General features: G+C 36.8%; 2 pseudogenes and 1 gene segment (V, D, J or C); 1 reads left to right on the forward strand and 2 right to left on the reverse strand.

Annotated features, from left to right (window-relative positions):
* The first annotated feature begins 4,210 nt into the window (after window positions 1–4,210).
* LOC130220605 (T-cell receptor beta-1 chain C region-like) lies at window positions 4,211–6,322 on the forward strand (annotated as a pseudogene).
* Window positions 6,323–8,193: 1,871 nt separating this feature from the next.
* LOC130220606 (Ig kappa chain V region BS-5-like) lies at window positions 8,194–8,630 on the reverse strand. The segment is given in 2 exon segments: window positions 8,194–8,507; window positions 8,582–8,630. Coding segments are annotated over 2 exon segments (363 nt in total).
* An 8,816-nt stretch (window positions 8,631–17,446) lies between these two features.
* Window positions 17,447–20,172, reverse strand: LOC130221742 (stonustoxin subunit beta-like; annotated as a pseudogene).
* Window positions 20,173–23,109: the final 2,937 nt, after the last annotated feature.

Raw genomic sequence — 23,109 nt, forward strand, 5'->3', positions numbered from 1 at the left:
CACTTTTCTCTATTTAAAAAAAGTAGAAAATAAAAACCTTCAAGTTCTGAAAGAGATCAAGCCTCGGCCAGCTAAGACAAAATAATATAAATGTTAAGTAAGAGATTACTCTCCATAAAAAGTAACTAGAAATAACGCATCTAGTTACTTTTATTGGGAGCAACTCAAACTGTAATGCATTACTTTCAAAAGTAACATTCCCCAACAGTGCCTATCAATGATGTTACCATCCAATAAGAAAGCTGGTATGAGCACCTCGACTGGTTTTGGAGGGTGTTGATGAATGGCTGGCCTCACAACTAGCCCAAAGGAATGCCACCTGCATCTCTAAGAGGTGAAATGTAGAGAAGATTAGACGATACGATGCTTATTATACCCCTGAGAAGAAAGTAGAAGTTGTCAAAAACACTGTCCGTCCCACCAACAAGAATTAGTCTACATGTATTGTTGAGGCTAGCAGGCTACTACATATGATTTTTATACCATGGATGACAGACCTGCAGGGTTCTGGTGGCACTGCATGGTGTTAATTTAGTATTTATTATCAGTTTAATTCGCATTAAATTAGAATGTGCTTTTGTAATTTATGTAGAATATATTAAAATGCATGTTTAAGCATTTTAAAATAAAAATAAAATGAACAATTGGCCAGAAATTCTCTCCTCTCTTTTCTGCTTTACTGAGTTTTGTATGATTTACCAACACAATCTCACGGCAATTCGTAACTTTTTGATTTAGTGGCTAATTCGTAGGAATTTGTACAATCTAATTCGTACAATTTAGTACGATTTGCTCATCCGCCAATGACGGTTTAGGGGTGGGGTTAGGTGCCACGCCTCCTTTTTAAAATTGTACAATTTCGTACATCTGAACTCGTTCGAATTCGTACGAATTAGCCACTAACCCCCAATGACGGTTTAGGGGTGGGGTTAGGTGCCACACCTCCTTTTTAAAATCGTACAATTTCATACAACTGAACTCGTACGAATTCTTACGAATTAGCCACTAACCGCCAATGACGGTTTAGGGGTGGGGTTAGGTGCCACGCCTCCTTTTTAAAATCGTACATTTTCGTACGACTGAACTCGAATTAGCCACTAAACTGTCAAAACGTAAAATACTTACGTTTTCTCGTGAGATCAGGCTGGATTTACATTTCAGGAAAGAGTTTTAAGCATGTGATATTTTATATAATCATGCTGTGGAAAAAGCAGAAGCAATATTTCATATTCAACAAACAACTTCACGAAGTCCTCATCAACAATGACCATAAAATAATCAGAAATTCTGAAAACTGTTTAATAATAATATTAACAAATCACAGTGTACAAGATGTTCACTTCCCTAAAATATTTAACGTCAAATAGTCAAATAAGTTTCACTCAGTGAAGCATGAAAACACCTGCAGGGTCAATTATGAAACCAGAAAGTCATCTCCAAAGAGCGTGAGAGTGTTAAAAATAAAGACCTATTTTAACAGCAAGTAACTGAAAGTAAGTTTGAATGTTTAATATCATTAGTATAGTATTTAATAAAACCAAAACTGAAATAAAAAGCTACAATTTATGAAAAGTATATATATTATATATTCATTTATATATATTACATAAATATTATAATAATATTAAATGTATACTATTGTAATATATATATATATATATATATATTATATATATATATATATATATATATATATATATATATATATATATATATATATATATATGTATTATAAACTAAAATATTAATCAAAATATCACTGGTTTTAAATGTATTTTACTTGAGAAACATGAAATATATCTGAGTAAAACACACGCACACTTGCACATTCATAGCAAATGATCACTGATGACTGAATGACATTTGGTGTGGTTTGCTCTGCTTTTCATTTTAATCCAGAAGAGCAAAATGGCTTGATGAATCTAAATATAAAGTGAATATAACTATTTCCACCTTAACAGAAAGCATGCAGTATCAGTGTTTCAGTGACATGCAGCCTCTATCTGATAACATCAGTACTGGGTTGCAGCTGGAAGGGCACCCGCTGTGTAAAACATATGCTGGATGAGTTGGTGGTTCATTCCGCTGTGGCAACCCCTAATAAATAAAGGGGCTGAGCTGAAGGAAAATGAATGAATGAGTTAAGGCATGCACTAATCCACACTGTTAGCCCCTTACTGGGCTTTTTTTCAGTGGAATACCGTCAACACTGTTGCCGGTTCGCTACTATAGTGGTTTGGCATATAAATAAATGCTTTAGTTAAGGTCACAACTCAAGCTATTTACTACTGGTCTATTAACTAACTATTATTAAGATATTAACTGTATATAAGTAGCTATAAATTATGATCTTTTTCTGCATCCATAATTCTAACCAATACCAAAAACCAACTACTCCCTTACTAACTACTAATAATCACCTAATTAGCATATTGAGCAAATAGTCTTAGTTAATGGTTTGTTAACAGCAGGAATTGTGAGTTAATATAAAGTTTTACCTAATAAATCAGTGATTTTGACTATTGCCAAACATACACACATGCGACACACACAGTGTCAGATACAAATATTAGAGATCTATTATAAACGTAATGTTCTGTCATGGTCTGATCTGTGTATACTGTGTGTGCGTGTCAGTGTGTGTAAATCAGCAGCTCCTCTTTTTTTGCTGAGGGTTTTTGTACGGCTCTGTATCACTGTGTCCTTGGATATTCATGATGCTGCTGACAGTAATAATCTCCTGCATCTTCAGGCTGGACGTCTCTAATTTTGAGCATGAAGTTTGTTCCTGATTTCTCATCAGTGAATCTCTCAGAAACTCCAGACACTCTGTAACCAAGATAGTAGAACAGGAGCTTGTGTGTTTGTCCGGGTCTCTTCTGATACCAGGCTAAATATTTTGTCAAAGCAGTACTGCTGGACCTGCAGTTGAGAGTGACGCTGCTTCCCACAGACACCAGATCCACTGACGGACTCTGAGTCAGGATAATCTCTGCAAAACAACCTGCAGCACAACAACATCATTCAGACAGACAGACAGACATGTGGAGGAGAACACTTGATGAATGTTGAGTCTCACCAGCAGCAGAGAGCAGGAGAGCGCAGCTGATCAGAGCGTTTACAGACATCTTAAAGATTCAAGACTGAAGAGCACAGAGAAGAGCTGCTGTCTGGCCGTCTGTCTTAAACACAGGGGTGGTGCGCTTATTCAAACACACTTCCCTTCAGCTCACACACACTCATGTATAGAACAGTAAAAACAGTACTGTAAAAAAAGTTAACTCTCACAAAAAGTTGTAAGGACACTACTGCAGAGCTTTTTTTAGTCGAATCAACTTAAATGAAGTCAAGTGCAGTACTTGGGTTAAAAGTAGAGTCAACTCAAAAACGCTGTTGCCTTACAGTTTTAAGTTGAGTCAACTTTTTTACAGAGTAAGTGTAATTATATAAGGCTTTGTTTGAGGATCAGCTAATATTAGTGTCATACATATGTACTACGCTGTTAACATTTGTGTTTACAGTAAATTACTGACTGAGGTTTGCCAGTACTGTAAATCAATCTTACAGTAGTAAGTTCCACACAATTCATTCATGTTGTCTCAACAAAAATTGATTAGGTTAACAACAAATTTAAGTGGACTGAACATAGAAAATACATTTTTCCTCCCAAACATCTCAGATATTGTGTTGTTTGAGCTCATTTTAAATAAGTGGTTTGAGTGTGAATTAATATTTACAGTAACATTTATCTTGCTGTATATGTATTTACAGTATTGTACATCATTACTGTAAAATATACAGCATTTTTAGTCTTCTCATCTCTAATATATTGTCATACGATTAATAAAAAATACTTGATTTATGTTTACTGTAAAACAGTCCAAATGGTAAATTACTGTATTGTCTATGATGGCCAATTTTTTACTGTATTTCCATTCACAGCACATAAAACATTATTATTTTAATGGGTCCAAGAGGATATTTCCCACAATGCAACATACAGTGTCTGCTGAGGATCTCATAAACAATATAGATAGTGAGAGATACCATTGTGTTCAGATTTATAAAAGCAATGTGTGTTTTATTGAACTCTAATCATTGAGAGTGTGTCAGTGTGAGCTGTAGTTGTGTTGATGCAGTGTGTGTGTGTCTGCTGAAGCGTTCAGAAGTTTTTGTTCAGCCGCTCCATTAGTTTGTATCACTGTGATTGACTTTCGGCGGCGGCACCAGACTGGATGTTGGCAGTAAGTAAAACACTTTTAATGCAGTTCAGTCATGTTGTGTATTGTTATAGTAATTATTTTACTGTAAACTGCAGCTTTTACTTTGTGTTTGATTCTCTTTATATTTTAAATCCAAATTTAGTCGTAAAAGCCACCGTAATTGGTCTGAAAATACACCATATGAAACCATTAATTCATCCTACGCTATAATATGTACATTATGTTCTGATGGCTGTTTTTTAAATACAATATACTGAATAAAAATACTAATATAGTCGATATAGGTATTTCTAAACCCACTTTGAATATATCAGATTGAAAATATCATTATAGAGCAGCATTCAGCGAAGTGTAGCATAGTAATTTAATTCAATTTACTGTATTATTTGTATGAAAACTGCAATACATCAATTAATACACTTGCTGTAATCTGTCTTTATGAAATATATTTGACTCTTCTCTTGAGGAAGAACAGTTCCCCTTAACACACTTTGAGAAAGAGAGCAGGTTATTATTATGGAAATTGACCATTTAAAATATTTTGCAGTTTGACTCGTTTAAGAAGAACTTTAGTATATATTTATACAGAATTGATGGTTTTATTGTCTTGTGTTACTGTTATTAAGTTATGGTAAAGTTTTACTGACTAATTAAAGCATATATGACCCTTTAACTTCTATAAAATATCGTAAATGATGTATTGAAATATAATCGAACAGGTTTTTATTTAAGTTACATGTAGCAACTTCAAATTTAACATAGAAAAACGCAAAGTTAATATTATATATTTTATATATTAAGGTTATATGTAATAATTACACCATTTATAAATATAATTACATAATAATAAAGTTAATAATTATATTTAAGGCTCTTTACTTTAAAGAATGACAGTTTAACGTGATTAAAAGCGTGAAAATGATATATGTGTATTAAAATCTCTTTAAAAATAAATACTACTGCAAGAAGTCTACTTAAAGTCTATTAAATGCGGGAAGAAACAAGTATTTCAGTGTATATAAGTGCCCTTTTTATTGATTAGTCTGCCGTGTCAATGACACTTTCAGATTGTCATGAATAAATTCAGGGCTTCGGTTAAATTTCAGGATTTACTGTGTCTCAATGTCGTGTCTATTGGGTTATTGCTTTAAATCTCGTCCCACCACTCACATCCAGCGTAGACACTGTGAAATGTCGATACAACATTTGCTATGCACTATAAAACACACACACACAGACTGCTGTACATTCTTACACACAACCATTAAACTCCTCAAAGGCTTAGGAGACACTCGCAGCTTAGAGCAGTGTTTCCCAACCCTGTTCCTGGAGGCACACCACAGTACATACTTTGAATGTCTCCCTTATCTGACCCATTAACTTCAGGTTTTGGAGTCTCTTCTAATCTTCTGATGAGTTGATTCAGGTGTGTTTGATTAGGGAGAGGTTGAAAATGTGTACTGTCGGTGTGCCTTCAGGAACAGGGTTGGGAAACACTGGCTTAGAGACATCAGCTTTATTTCCATCAACCTATCTGTATGTATATTTTGGATTCTTGCATGACAAATGCTTGATGGAAGAGCCAAGATGTGCATAACTTTTACGTTTGATCACATCTGAGTCTTGAAATGAGTTTGTGGATGTGTGGCAGGGCTGATTCTGGCAGGTTGATCTGTATATATTAATGGAGTCGCTGCTCTTCTTCTCTCAGGCGTCACTCCTCCTAAAGTGAGCCTCCTGTCCCTGTCCAGTGGAGAAATCTCCTTAAGGAAGACGCCGAAACTGGTTTGTGTGGCCAGCGAGGGCTTTCCTTCAGACTGGAAGCTGAGCTGGAAGGTAAAGGACCGCATGAGGCATGAGGAGAGCAGTGCTGGGCTGATGCAGGAAAACGCTCTGTACAGCTGGAGCAGCAGCCTGACTCTCTCTGAGGACGAGTGGATGACGGAGAGCAGCTCTGTGAGCTGTTAGGCCACACGCAGCGGCCAGCCTACAGTCAGTGCACAGCTGACCAGAGATCAGTGCTCACAGTGAACCACTCGCTCCTCTGCTTCAGGCTTACGCTGATTGATAACTCATGATAATGGTTTATAACTGTAATAAAATGCTATATCGCCTCTTAACATGGCTGACTCCTTTTGTTTGATTTCTGCTTGAGAGTTTTAATCTGTTTATTTTCCCATGATCCTCCTGTGATAATATTTATCATTACATCCAGTATATTCCTCATTCATCAAACATCAGCTTCTCTAATATTATATTGTCATTGAATTGTCCTCATCAACACTTATAAAAGAATCTGAAGTGCTGAAAGCTGGTTTCATTACAGAGATGTCGACTTCCCTAAAATATTGAGTCAAATTAGATTCACTCAGTGAAGCATGAAAACACCTGCAGAGATGGAGAAACCAGAAAGTCTCCAAACAGCAAAGACACAAAGGAAATAAATATATATAATTTATAAATATTACAAAATATGAAGTTTACAAACTTTTAAAACTGCTTTAATGAGGAATAAACGAGGAAAAGTCTGTAGAATATTAAACTACACTGAGGTTAGACTATAGTGAACACATTTGCAGTTGATTTTATGATTTAAAGTGAACAAAACAAACTAAACAGCAACTTTGCTTTGCAGAAACATAAACAATGAGCAAGAAACAATCTCACTAAACACAGAAGCACATGACTAGATAACATAAGGCAAAGGGAATCACATGATAAGTGGGTAACACTTTATAATAACTACACACTATGAACCATTTATTAAGCATTAGCAAACAGTGAATTGATTTCCTGGAGCGTCTAGCTGTGTTTCAAAAGATATTTATCAAAAAACATTTCAAAGCAATGATAAATTTAAAAAACCAAACCACGTCTGACCCCTGGTCTATGGGTGTTGCTGATACACAAACGCAATAACAGTTCAGGTGGGCTGAGGAGTAGATAAAGTCTTGAAGAAGGGATGGCTGACCTAGGCTGTAGGGCAGAGGGGACCCTGGCCCATTGAAAGAGGCATACAATGAAGCAGTGGAGGACCTGAGACATAAAGTGATGGCAAACTGTGGAGCAAGACCGGAAGATCGCGAACGATGTATTGGGCACCCCTGGTGCAGCATCTATCGGATACAAACTTCAGAATCTCACCAGAAGTGGTTGGTCATCCGGTTACTTCTCGCCTACTTTTTATGTGGGGTTTATAAACTAATTTCGAGAGGATCACGTGCTTATGATCAACACGGCTGGCTCCTCATTAGCTCCGTAATCTGACCCATTAGATGATTACAGAAGCATTATAAATAACCAGAGTTTTTCACTCCAGTTCTCTTCGTCTTGAAGCTTCCCCCCCCTTTCCACCCCTACTTCCTCCCCCTTTTTCCGATAGGGCGACACGGTGGCCCAGTGGCTAGCACTGTGGCCTCACAGCAAGAACACTGCTGTTCCAACCTCTTATCGGGCTGGTTGGTGTTTCTGTGCAGAGTTTACATGTTCTCCCAGTGTTCGCGTGGGTTTCCCCCGGGTCCCCCGGTTTCCCCCCACCATCCAAAAACATAAACCATAGCCAATTGACTAAACAATTTATCACCGAAAACAACCCTAGTTTACACTTCTCACGCGGCAACAAGCAGGGGAGTTCTCGAGACCTACCTGAGCTCGAACTCCGCTCTCGCCCTTCTAACGGGAGGGAGCCCCGGGCTCGAGGATATTATGAGCTCAGGGCTCTCTCCCGGTACAGCATGCCAATTACGCTTTATTGATCATCAGCTAAATGTGAACTCTTGAAAAATACTATGAATTCGGACATATCACTTAGTTAGTATACTGTTTTTCATGAAGTTTATAGTAGGAAAGTATACGATTTCAGACACGGCTATTGTCTTTTTGTTTGAATGAATGTTGAGTTTTGTGTGTGTGATGTATGAACAGCTGCAGCATCAGCGTAGCGTGACGGAGGTTTTTGTACGGCTCTTTATCAGCGTGTGTCTATCGCTCCAGTGTGGTCGCTCTGACAGATGTAAAGTCCTGCATCTTCAGGCTGGACTCCACTGATGGTCAGAGTGAAGTCGGCTCCGTGTCCACTTCCTGTCACTTTAGATGGCACTCCACTGAAGCGATGTGTGGCGCGGTACATGAGTATTTTAGGAGCTTCTCCAGGTTTCCTGAGGTACCAAGCCACGTGGTCATTAAGATGCACCGGCCTGCTGGCTTTGCAGCTTATTCTGACATCTTGTCCTGGTTGTGCTGTTATTAGTGGAGTCTGAGTGACGGTCACTTGACCTCTGCATTCTGAAAGTCCCACATATAATGATTTGACAAAAGCACAAGTTACTCCAATTAATATCTAGTATATTTGTACAAACCTTGATGGAATACTGCAAGCATTGATATGAAAATGACGATGAGAGTCATGGTTGTTCAGTGATAATGATTCTGTTCTTCTTTGAATTAACAAGGCTATTAATACTTTCAAAGCACTGAAGCTTGCAAAGTGTTGCTGCATATGTAAATGTTCAAGGTAATTATAGCAGCAAAGTCAACTTTCTAAGCAGGAACTGACAAATAACTATAACTACAGTTATAGTCAGAATTATTAGCCCCCCTTTGAATTTGTTTTTCTTTTTTAAATATTTCCCAAATGATGTTTAACAGAGCAAGGAAATTTTCACAGTATGTCTGATAATATTTTTTCCTCTGGAGAAAGTCTTATTTGTTTTATTTCGGCTAGAATAAAAGAAGTTTTAAATTTTTTAAACACCATTTTAAGAACAGTATTATTAGCCCCTTTAAGCTATTTGTTTTTCGACTGTCTACAGAACAAACCATCATTATATAATAACTTACCTAATTACCCTAACCTGCCTAGTTAACCTAATTAACCTAGTTAAGCCTTTAAATGTCACTTTAAGCTGTATAGAAGTGTCTTGATAAATATCTAGTTAAATATTATTTACTGTCATCATGGCAAAGACAAAATAAATCAGTTATTAGAGATGAGTTATTAAAACTATTATGATTAGAAATGAGCTGAAAAAAAATCTCTCTGTTAAACAGAAATTGGGGGAAATAATAAACAGGGGGGCTAATAATTCTGACTGCAACTGTATCTTATAAACATGCATTTTTTACTGTGAAAATTAATGCAATTATTATACTACTGGATATAATAGATATCACGTTAGTGGACAAAACAAAATAAATGGCTAAAAATCCGACAGTCGACTTAATAATTCTCAAATTGAATCTGCGGTTAAAATTTCAACCTGTTTCAGTCAAAATAATCGAGACAGATATTGCTTATTTTATAAAACAACTTCTAACACAACTACACATGCTGACTGGAAAAGAAAAGCCCACTCAAATAATGCACCAACAGAACATGTCTATGTAGTATCCTACCAGGGGCGGATTGGCCATCTGGCAATTCTGACAAATGCCAGAAGGGCCGGACCATTTTTTAAATGTGGGCCAGTCAGTTCTTTTTAAATTTATTTTTATGTTTATTTTATATTTATATGTATTGTTTTTACATACAGGCAGCTTTTACCTCTTGCAAGATGTGAATATTATGATGATGATGACAATATTAGTAATAATAATGTTAAGCATTTGGCCCAATCGGCAATGGCTGGCTGGTTTCGAGATGGGCCAACCCAATCAGAGGTTACATAAACATAATCAGAATCTGGCAAGAATGTCAAACAAACAGTAATGCAACACAAGCTAATTGTCAGAGATAGGCCATGAAAAAGGAGAGGTGGTGCCGAAAAGCTCAAAGAAAGCAAAACAAAAAATCAGACAAGGCCAAATGCATAAAATTAACTGAAATATTTTGTGTATGGGTGTTTCCCAGTGATGGGTTGCAGCCGGAAGGGTATCTGCTGCGTAAAACATATGCTGGATACGTTGTCGGTTCATTCCGTTGTGGCGACCCCAGATTAATAAAGGGGACTAAGCTAAAAAGAAAATTAATGAATGTATAAATTTGTTATAAATGGGTTGTTATTGCTCCAGTCACATACATTAAATGTTTATATATATTACATATGGTACTGCTTACATTATTTCACCATCTATACCAGGCATGGGCAAACTCGATCCTCGAGGGCCGGTGTCCCTGCAGAGTTTTGCTCCAACACTAATCAAACACACCTGAACACCCTAATTAGTGTCTTCAAGATCACTAGAAAGCTACAAGCAGGTGTGTTTGATTAGGGTTGGAGCAAAACTATGCAGGGAGTTTGACCATCCCTGATCTATACCCTTATATAAGTGGTGAATGTCTGTGTTTGTGGGTGGGGCTGTGTCGGTGTGGTAATGTGGGCTGGTGTGGCTACAGTGCCAGGGCTTTTTTTTGTCCATTTTTTTTTTGTCCTAGTCCGCCCCTGTATCCTACCATTGTTGTTCTTGCTGCTTGCGATTGCTACTGTGCTGTAATGACAGTGCTAGCCTGATCTTGTGAGAAAACATTGGTGTTTTATGTTTAGTGTGTGTATGATTATGCATCAAACCCCACCCCTAAACCCATCATTGGGGGACGAGCAAGTAGTACTAAACTATATGAATGAGATCGTACAAATTCATAAGAATTAGCCACTAAATCAACTGAATTGCTGTGAGATTGCATCGGACACTGCCAATAATCTGACCCCTCCCAACTTCAACTGCCCTACCTGATTTCACCAAGTAGGACATGTTCCTGGATTAACATCTATGTTGATCCTGGAACAACATTCCAACCAGCCAATCAGAATTAAGGGATACGTTTACCATTTATGTTAAGTAGGCTTACGGTTAGGTTTATGCACTTCTACATGATTGTCATCCAACTATTATTCCCCTCAGATTTTGGGAATAATTATGGTTGGGTTTAGGGGTGGAGAATAGGTATGGATTATATTTTCAAACAAAAATGATGTTCCAGGATCAACATAGATGTTAATCCAGGATCACATTGTACTTGGCAAAATCATGACGTGCTCCCAACTCACTCACTGTCATTAAATTGTGACCCTGGACCACAAAACCAGTCATACGTGTACATTTTTGGCAATTGAGATTTATAGATCACCTACAATCTGAGGGTTCAAAAAAGAAATCTAAATATTGAGACAATCACCTTTAAAGTTGTCTAAATAAAGTATTTAGCAATGCATATTACTAATCAAAAATGGAGTTCTGATATATTCACAAGATCTTGACCTAATATTTGAATGGTTTTTGCCACAAGTGAAAAATCTAAATTAATTTTAATTCATACAATCTATGTATGGTTGTTGCCAAAAATACTTGTGCAACATAGGTTTACTTAAATTTGCAACTACATTACAAGGAATCCATAAATCAGTTGTGTCAAACTCCGTTCCTGGAGACCCGCAGCCCTGTAGTTCAGCTCCAACTCAACTCCAACACACTTAAGCTGCGGTCACACTAGAGTTCGTTCATGTGAAATTCTGTCGTACGGCGCTGTGAAAAGGGGCGGGATCAAACAAGATGATTAGACATTAAAAAAAAGCGAGCGATTGCTCCATGTTTTAAATTTCTGTCCAGAGAGTTCGTGTTTTGATCCTCAATTGGTCTCACGCAGTCAAGTGATGCGATTTCAGAGTTCACCAAGCTTGAACTTTGCAATGCAGCGACCTGCGAAACTTGACGCACGAGCTTTCGTTTCCAGTCTGACGCATTCACCTGCATATGAATGAAAGTCTATGGGAAGAAAGTCAAGTGTGACCGCAGCTTTCCCTGTAGGTTTCAAACAGGACTCAATTAGTTTAATCAGGTGTGTTTAATTCGGGTTGGAACTAAACTGTGCAGAGCTGCATCTCTCCAGGAACTGAGTGACACCTGTGCCTTAAATAGAAACAGCCAGATCTGAAACCATGTTATTTCACTTGGTTCTAATGAAATTCACTTGGATCCAAGTTTTTGACATATTTCCGATTAAGAGTCTTCTAACAAAAATAATAATGGCATATTAGAGCCATAATGAATTTTATGTATTTAATTATTTTGGACAGAATAATCCTTCACCTTCAGTTATTCAAGCACAAATACATTTAATCATAATCATCAAAACATATTGATCCATGTAAACTCAAAAATAATATCACCTCACATTATTTCATCCTTTTTCCTTCACGTTATACATTCAATTTACCATTTGTACATTTGCTTATATTAACACAAACCCACATTTTACTGTAAACGGTTACTTACTCAACATTCACAATACATTTAATACTTTGTCGCAATTTTACAAATCACCACTCTTCCATCTCTTCTAGTTTTAAACATCACTTGTTTTAAATTGAAGTATATTCAGTTTTAAAACATAAATAATTTTTGTTAAAAATATTCTACATTTTCAATCAATCTTATTACTTTCTTCTGTATTTTACATCAGAATCTTAATTAGATTTATTTGTAATTCCCCAAATCTTTACACAATAACTCATAAACTGAAACATAGATGTATTATAAAATACAGAAATTGATTTATTGCACAAAATATGTCTTTCTGGGGGAACTTCCGGTATGCCTCGTATGGAGTAGACGTGGTTGGAAGTCGCTCTGTGTACATTTATCTAACTTTTCTCAGTAGTTCTGATTTTGAGATATATATATATATATCCAACTGTGAACTTGAGCGTACGACTTTAAGGAAAAATGCTAAAATCAGTGAAAGCAGGACGAAACATCGTAGATATGACTGACTGAAGGGGAGCGAACAGGGAGCTAATGCTAAAATATGTCTTTCTGTACAGTATTGCTAGTTTGTAGCAATGTTTATTATAACATTTTTAAAATGCGGTTTTCAGCTAACTTTATGATCCAATACAATATCAAGAAACTTATTTACATAATCTTTCTATAACTTTGTCAGTTTTTAATTTATAATTATTTAATTTCCCAAATAACAAAATTTTTTTAACATACATTTAATGACAATTTGTTTACATCAAAAATTTTTTACTATCTTAAATACTGTTGTAATCACCTCCATAGGCTGTGGTGAAAAATAGAATTGTCAGTAAATATTAAATATAATAAACAAATTAAATAATAATTAATTTGAACAACTCTGATATTTATATTTTACACACATCAGTAATGTAAACTGAAACTATTCTGGACCTAAAACTGATCCTTGTGGTACACCACACTTTGCTTTTACATATGATGATTTGTGGTCACCAATTTATAATAAATTGATTATTTATTAAGTTGATTATTTTATAATCCAATCCAATGTTATTCCTCTAATGCAGGGGTCACCAAACTTGTTCCTGGAGGGCCGGTGTCCTGCAGATTTTAGCTCCAACCCTAATTAAACACACCTGAACAAGCTAATCAAGGTCTTACTAAGTATACTTGAAACAATCAGGCAGGTGTGTTGAGGAAAGTTGGAGCTAAATCCTGCAGGGACACCGGCCCTCCAGGACCGAGATTGGTGACCCCTGCTCTAATGCCATACCGTTCTCATTTATTTACCAATGTCATGATTTCTGGCACCAAGTGCTTTTTAAATCTAAAAAAAAAAAGTTTTCTCATTAGTAATTTCCTCAATAATTAATGTCAGTGCGAGAGATGTTGATCTATTTTTCAAGCGTGATCTCACGAAGAAATTGTACTATTTTAGGTTTTGTCAGCTTGAATAAGTCGTAAGAAATGTACAACTTGTAAAAGGTGAGGCACTCAACCCCATGCCTAAATAAAAGTGAATGGGGCATGAGCAAATCGTACTAAAATTGTATGAATGAGATCGTACGAATTAGCCACTGAATCAAAAAAATTGCCATGAGATTATGTGGATTTTTCCTAAAACCATATTGCGTAGCAGATAAAAAGGTTGAGCATTTCAATTAGTTCCTGGAGGGCGTGGGTATGCACAGTTTAGTTCCAACACTAATTAACACACCTGATCAAACTAATTGAGTCCTTCAGGCTTGTTTGAAACTTACAAGTTAAGCTGCGGTCACACAGGACTTTTCCTCCCATAGACTTCCATTCATACGCACGCAAATGCATCAGACCGGAAACGTAAGGTTATGCGTGAAGTTTCGCATGTCGCTGCGGTGCAAAGTTCAAGCTTGGTGAACTCTGACCTGCAAAATCGCATGATATGACTGCGTGAGACCATTCGAGGATCAAAACAGCACCTCTCTAGACAGAAATTTAAAATATGGAGCAAATCGCTGGCTTTTTAATGCCTAAACATCTTGTTTAATCCCGCCCCTTTTCGCAGCGCCATACGACAGAATTTCGCACACACAAAGCCCAGTGTGACCGTAGCTTAAAGCTGCAGTCAGACTGCATTTTTCTCCCCATAGACTTCCATTCATATGCACGCGAATGTGTCAGACCGGAAACGCAAGGTCGTGCGCCAAGTTTCGCAGTTCGCTGCGTTGGAAAGTTCAAACTTGGTGAACTCTGACATGTGAAATCGCATCCAATCGAGGATCAAAACATGACCTCTCTGGACAGAAATGTAAAATATGGACCAATCGCTTGCTTTTTAAATGTCTAATCATCTTGTTTGATCCCGCACCTTTTTGCAGCGCTGTACAACAGAATTTTGCATGCTCTCACTCTTGTGTGACTGCAGCTTAAGGGTGTTGGAGCAGGGTTGGAACTAAGACCTCGTTTACACTAATACGTTTTAAAACGCTTAAGTTTTGCTACGGTTACACCATCTGTCCATATTACACTGGAGTTTTCGAGCACCGAAAATGAAGCGTTTTAACACTAGAGAGGCTGTTTTCATTCTAAAACACTGCTGCTTCGTCTCAGTGTGGATGGGGGAGACATCTGAAAACGAAGGCGGGGCTGCAGACATTGACTGCACGACATGATTGGGGCTTTTTCCTCAATATTAAGTAGCCTACACACAGTTCAATCCTGCAACCTCTCCTCTCCTTGTAAGTTCAGACTTCGCAAGTTTGATATGGAAAACACACTCTCGAGAACATGTCGGGTATATCTTCAAAGGGAACAGTGTGCTTGTAACCTCATTATTTCTCATCCTGGCTACGTTGTTTCATTTGACAATAAAATGAAAGCATAATTTAAGGAACTGCTATTTTCATTTTGATATAAACAACTTAACAGACAGCAGAAATGTTGAGGAGTCGTGTAGCTACATATTTATATGAGCGTCAACTTTACTGTATGCCTATTAATAACGAAATGGAGCTTATAACATAACTGCCTCCTTTCATTCTCATTGAAAATATGAAACCTACCCTCTCTTTGGCTAAATATCAGTTTTAATAATCAATAATGGCCATTATAAAAGTATAACGTACAATAAGTTTATAGGAAATAAAGGCAAGCAATCAGTCAATATACAGAAGGCACGTGGTTACATTAATTGTTAACTTATCTAAATTCCAAAGTCGGGGAATAGGTCGTTAAATATAGATAACAAGATAAATTAAATATCACGTATAACAAATATAGTGAGATTAGATCCAGCGGTAAATCCTTGATAAACAGTCCGACGAGCACAGCTCTCATATGGGTAGATATGCTGCAGCACATGCCAGAGTGTGCGTGTGTATGGTCACGTGATGTGCATTTTCACTGGTGTGGTTCAGAAACGCTGGGTGAAACGCCAGTGTGTGAACGCGGATCGTTTTCATTCTAAAACGCTGTTTTAAAACTAAAATGTGCTAATCTAAACGGGGCCTATAAACCGTGTAGAGCTGCAGCCCTCCAGGAACTGAGTTTGACACCCCTAATTTAAAATGATATGAAGCAAAACGTCTCATTCTAGACTGAGGTGTTGTTGACGGTAAAAAGAGGTGTTTATTTACACTACCAGGTGTTTATTTAACTGAAGTCAGTTATAAACTTTCCATTAAGATCCTAAAGAATAGGTAAAATTGGCATTCATTGTCACCTTCAGTGCAGTTTGTCTACAGTATTACTGGAAACACTTTACAATAAGGTTTTTTATTTAATGTATTTAATAACATGAACTAAATGAGAACACTTGTACAGCATTTAATCATATTTCAGCATTTACTGATGCGTTATTAAAATCCATTCATTCATGCTTGTTAACAGTTAATGCACCGCCAGTTAACATAAAAAACTTTCATTAACTAACAATAAAAGGCACCTATTTTACCCCTTTTTTATGATTTAATATTATATATTATGGTTCTTCTGAGTGTGCCGGTTTAGGTTCAGTTCAAAACACAGTTCAGATTTTTTATTATAATATGTTAAAAGTGTCATTTTGGGGGGGTGTACATACGTCCTTGCTTTACATGAAAATTTGTTTCGACTTGCCGGCCAACTTAACAAGGAGGCGGAGCCAAGAGCTCCCCCTGCTTTTGTGTATGAAAACAGACAAATTTATAGTAACACGTTTGCAAACCACCTAAAGTTACAAACAATGGCGCCCACGAGAGCGATCATGTGGTGAATGTTGATCCGCCAGCCGAGATCAATCGAGTGTTTTCAGAGAGAGTGCTGAAAGACTTGGTGGATCGGCTGTTACGTAATGGCCCGGATCTCGACATGTTGCATTCACTGCGTGTTCAGCGCAAATGGCTGCTAAAAGTAAAATATCTGTTGCTCATTCGCAGGAAGACGATGAAGGCTCTTATGTTGAGCCCAATGAGCCTTGCATCCAAAAATAGAGCAAGGGTGTTTCTCTGCGGACACCTCTTTGACTCACACGCTGAAACGCACGATTTGGTTATGCGCGCCTGTCAATCAATATTGGTGGGTGGGGGACCGCTCTCCTATGTCAAGTTGCGGTCAGTCTCAAAATTGCTACCACTGGTCCAACATTTTTATGTTGTTAAATTGAACAAAAAAAAAAAGGACTGGGTGTGTTTTCATATATATATATATATATATATATATATATATATATATATATATATGACAGTCTATACACTCTATATCTAAAACATGTCTGTCCAACAGCTTGAAAACTAGATTTTTCACCATAGGTGCCCTTTAATGTGAACAAATACTGTAATAAAAGTGTTGTTCGATGTTTGTTCAAGTTACTAAATGCATTAACTAACACAAACTTATTGTAAAGTGTTACCTTATTACTATATTAAATATTTATTTTTTTAATCGATGATTGGACATTTGTTATGTGCCCCAATGCAGTAGTATATATTCAATGATATTTAAATGTAAGAGCTCATCCCATTGCTAAAGTTAGCTTAACTCAATACACTTCCCAATCAGTGACATATGAATTGTTAAGATAACGGGCAACACACACCAATTTTAGTGAGCCTGAAAAACTGCCATTTAGTCTACAATCTGCTGCTAACTGGTGAGTGAACTTGGTGTGTGTTTGTGTGTGTGTCTTATTAAACGTGACACAGAGTCACTGAAGAGCCTGCATGTGCTGTAAATCCAGCATAAAGTGTGTCAGTGAATATGGTGTTGAATGTGTGTAAGTGTGTGAGTTCATGTGTGGCTGAGACACTGTAAAAGGACAGAGAGCCGATGGACTCATCCACAAACACTCCTACTGTCTTGCTGGAGTCTGAAGGAACAGAGATGGATATAGGATTATTATCGTGCCAGACAGTGAATGAGTGATCACTGCACTCAAGACTCCAGGACTTCTTATTCTGCCCAAACCAACAGGGGTGAACTCCTCCTTTCCTCTTGATGCTTTTATAGGACACTGCTTATAAACATGTCCGCTCCATTGAGCCTCCCAGTAACACTGGCCAGTCAGACTCTCTTTACACAGAACCTGATCATTCCAGTTATCAAATCTGTCTGGATGATCAGGATAAGACTGACTCTCTCCCACACCAGTCACCTTTCTGTTCCCCTCAGACAAAACGAGGGCGTTATTTACTGTGTTTGGATCCAGTGTGAGTTCACAGGCGTCTGAACACAAGAACACACACATTACAGCATTTATAAAAACTGAACTACAAGCATCTGTTTTTGTAGACTTACATCTCTGTGGTCCTCCATTTTCCACACTAGAAAACACAAAGACACATGTTTGTTTTACTATTTTAGTAATGATATTGCACAGACCTTGCATTTTTTTTATATCTAGTTAATATCAGGCCCAGTTTACACCTGGTATTATGATGCATTTTGGTCCACTGACTGGATCATCAGACAACAAGGCAGACATATTGTAAAAATATTTAAAGATACTTTAAAGAGAAACTTAAAGTTAGTGAATTTATATGTTAAACTACAATCCCACATCAGAAAAAGTTGGGACAGTATGGAAAAATCCGGTAACAAAAAAAGAAAGTAGTGAATTCTAAATTTACTTTGACTGGTATTTCATTGCAGACAATACAACAAACATTATTTAATGTGTACCACAGGATTTCTATTGCTTTTATTTAAAATAAACTCTCATTTCATTGTTGGTTCTTGTAACACACTTTAAAAAGGTTGGCACAGTAAAGCATTTACCACTTTGTAAAGTTGCCATTCCTTTTCACAACACTTAAAAGACGTTTAGGGACTGAAAACACCAAGTGATGAAGTGTTTCAGGTGTATTTTGTCCCATTCTTCCTGCAAACAAGTCTTAAGCTGGTCAGCAGTACTTGGTCTTCATTGTTGCATTTTGCACTTCAAAATGCACCACAGGTTCTCTATTGGAGACAGGTCGGGACTGCAAGCAGGCCAGTCAAGTACCTGTATCCTCTTCCTCCGCCGTCAGTACTTTGTAATGTGTGCAGAATGTGTTTTAGCATTGACTTGTTAAAATATGCATGGGTTGTCCTTGGAAAAGAAGACAGCATATTGTGCTCCAAAATCTCCATGTACTTTTTAGCATTAATGGTGTATCACAGAAGTGCAGGTTACCTTTGCCAAGGGCACTGACACAACCCAATACCATGACAGACCCTGGCTTTTGGACTTGTTGCTGGTAATCATCATTTACTTCTTTGGTCTGGAGCACACAGTGTCCATTTCTCCCCCAAAAATACCTGTAATACTGATTCATCTGATCACAGTAGACATTTCCACTGTGTGATGGTCCATCCCAGAGTCAAGAGAAGTCGACAGTGCTTCTGGACACTGTTAACATATGGCTTCCTTTTGGCACTGCACAGTTTACACTGGCATTTGTTGATGTAACCATGTATTGCGGTACTTGACAAAGGTTTCCCAAAGTAGTCCTGAGCCCATGTGGTGATGTTGCTCATAGATGATTGATGATTCTTGATGCAGTGCTGCCTGAGGGATCGGAGATCAGGGTAGTTCAGTTTAGGCTTGCGCCCATGTCCTTTATGCACTGAAATTCCTCCAGATTCCTTGAATCTTTTAATGATGTTCTGCACTGTTGAAGGTGAAATATGAACATTTCTTCCTATCTTTCTTTGAGAAACATTGGTTTTAAACACTTAAATCATTTCCTCACGTGTTTGTTGGCAAACTGGTGATCATCAGCCCAACTTTGCTCATAAAGGACTAGACCTTTCTTGGATGCTGATTTTGACCAAAATCATAATTACAATCACCTGTCGACATCACCTGTATCAAATCACATCATTATTTAACCAATTTACCTGATTACTATCCCTAAACTGCTGCTGTCACAACTTTTTCTGAAATGCGTTGCAAGCACCAAATTAGCAATATGTGATTGTTTTGAAAAATAAATAAAAAAAACCACGAGGAACACTTAAAATAATGTTTGTTGTATCGTCTGCAATGAAACACAAGTCAAAGTAAATTTAGAAATCACTTTTTTTAATTAGCATTTTCCAAACTGTCCCAACTTTTTCTGATTTTGGGTTGTTATTCACATGCAGGATGATGATACTCACCCAGAGCTCACAGCAGCTCCATCACTTAACTCAGCAGGAAAAGACATTGGTACTCTTCACAGACCAGAACTGAATCCTGGAGATGATACTCTCTGAGGGTCGACAGAAAACTCCTGGTCTCTTTGCAATTATTTAATTTAAAAAAGTCTTCTCCTTCTGTTCATCCTAGATGACAAACATGATATTTGGAAAAACAGAACATTCAGTGATTTTTGACACAACCGAGTGCTCACCATTCAGGTGACTTTGGTGGAGCTTGTGAATGTTTGAAAGAACAGTGATGTTAGAAGAATGACACGCATTATGATATCTAACTAGGGGTTTCAAGTGATCTTCGTTGTACTTTACTTTTGGAGTAGTGATGGGAGAGGCAATGCTTTTGAAACATCAAAACAATTGAATCATTTGCTTACAAAATGATTCCCCATTTCGAAGCTTTCGAAAATACCACCATCTGCTGGTCAAAACCTTGTAAATGCAACAAAACTCTGGCAAAACATGTTTTCAAACATATTGCGAACTACAAATTGACTGCATAAGCTATAAATGCACTTAATTTATCGTCTAATATAATGAAATATTAAGTGGCTGCATAATGTGCTCTTTTATACTTTTCCAAGGTCTTTAAATAATTGGTTCCATGCTGGGCTAAACATTTAAAACAGGCTATTAACTAATAATATTTCTTTTCATTTTACAAATGCCTCACTAGAACATCTACAAACTCCTAAAACTGATCCAAGATCAGGTAAAATCGTTGAAACCTGTTCACCATGAACTGATGTGAGAGGACTAAGACATTTTAAGACCATTATGAATACAATTTTAGACTCATAAAGGGCTAAATGCCAAGGAATTTTTCAAATGGCCCAAATGGAAAATATTTTATTTGCCCTATTAAAAATTATTATAATTTTACACATTTAATAATACAAAAATAAATGAATAATAAAAATATATATTTTAGATATTCGTGTAAAAACAAGCAAGCTTTATATGAATCCATACACTTTTTTCAACAAACTCTTTAAAAAAAAAATAAAAAATGAACAAATGTTTTAAAAGTTTTAAAAACTATAATAAACAATGCATGCACAACAATCTGTCCAGGTGGGTGTTCTCAGCTGTAAACACATGGAGCACTTTTAAACAAATGTTATAGTAAGGAAAATAATTAAACCATTATGGTACATAAAGTTCAAAATTAGCTTTTTTAATACAAAGTTTAACGTTTTATTGAGATGGACTGTTGGTGATTGTGTTTTGGCCAGATTGGGTAGCAATACATGAACGAAGGAAAATTAAGACCTGTTTAAAAAGGCTTTAAGACCTACAGCACAATATTTCAGTAAATGTAAGACTTTTTAAAGGCCTAAAATTTTGATTTTGAGATTTAAGACATCTTAAGAATTCAAGATCCTGCAGATCTCCTGAAGAGCTAAACATTTTGTGAATGGGGACTTAGTTTACACTTGTGTTCAGAATGACAAAACTCGCACCTAAAAAAGTACAATTAAACGGCACAAGCGTACAATGTGATAATGCTGATGAGTATTACAATGAACGGAAATAATGCAGGGTTGTGGTCGGCACCACTTTTTGTACAGGTACGAATCTGCTTTAGGCAATTCATTGTTCTGTTTTCAGTATGAAAGCAGTTTGTCAGTGATTTGCATTGCTTTTATCATATCACGCCATGTGTGAAAGGGCCTTAATATTAGGTTCTTAGTTCCCTTCAATCCATGACAATCAAAAGTTTATATTTTGAACTAAAATTAATACTCGCAACTAAATGACGTAGCTCTTTTGAATAGGTTACAAAGGCAACTTTGTAGAATTTGGTTCCTCTTATGGCTGATTTCCACTGAGTGGTACGATTCAGTATAGTCAATATACAATGTAAGATATGAGATATAAAGTGAGAGTTCAATTGCATAACTATGAATGTGGAAAAGTGCAACGCTCAGAATGGCTGCCAAACGAATGACTTCCCACCCTCCAAGTCAAAACAGCCAATTGTCAATCTTTATAGGTCAGCGTTTCTTTGGAGGGGCTACATACTGGCTTATTTATGACTACAAATCGTGTCAATTGGCAACTTCAGTATGATTGACAAATATTGTATATTATGCACATTCAAGTTAGTTATTTCAAATGAACAAGTGCGATTTCATGCATTCTTAGATGCGTCTTCAATTACGCTTAAACAACAATGGAGGACATACAACAGAACGACTTTTGATTGAGTTTGGGTCGACCATGGTTCACTGCTGCATAGCGTCATTGTCTTATTAGGGTGTTGTGTTTCAGATGCATTTAAATATGTCAATTCTTGTGTTGTTTTGCCACTTACAATTAACGATTCCATGTAAACGAATCATCTTATAACACTGAATATAGCTCCACCCTTTAGGTACCATACTGTTGGGCTAGCTATCCTTATAAAAGGGTCCCAAAACAGTGGTATGGTACAATATTGATACCATTGACAACTTTTGACAGTGGAAACAACCAAAATAATTGCGTACTCTACTGAATGTACCCCTCAGAGGAACTAATTATTAAAAGACAAACCTCCAACTGAAACTATATTTTAAGCCATTTTATACTTCGAACACGATCAGTAAAGACTTTTAGTACTGTTGTGCTAGTTATTGTTATAAAAGCATCCCAAAAAGGTGGTAAGGTACAGTATTTTGGTACCATTCACAACTTCTGACAGTGAAAACCACGAAAATAATTGCCTACTCCACTAAAATGTACCGCTCAGTTGAAACGAACCATTATTAAAGACGTTGTGAGAACGTTAAAGAAGTTGTGAATAGTACCAAAATACCATAGAGAGACGCTTTCATAAAGATAACTAGTACTGTTGTGTTAGTTATCTTTATGAAAGAGTCCCAAGAAAGTGATACCGTACGGTATTTTGGTACCATTCTCAACTTCTGGCAGTGTAAACAACAAAAATAATTGTGTACTCTACTGAAATGTACTGCTCAGTGGAAACGACCCATTCTTAAAGACAAAACTCCAATTTAATCTATATTTTATACTCCAATCACGAACACTAAAAGACGTTTGCTTAGTACTTTTG

Source organism: Danio aesculapii, chromosome 3 (assembly GCF_903798145.1).
Source record: "Danio aesculapii chromosome 3, fDanAes4.1, whole genome shotgun sequence".
NCBI lineage: Eukaryota > Metazoa > Chordata > Actinopteri > Cypriniformes > Danionidae > Danio > Danio aesculapii.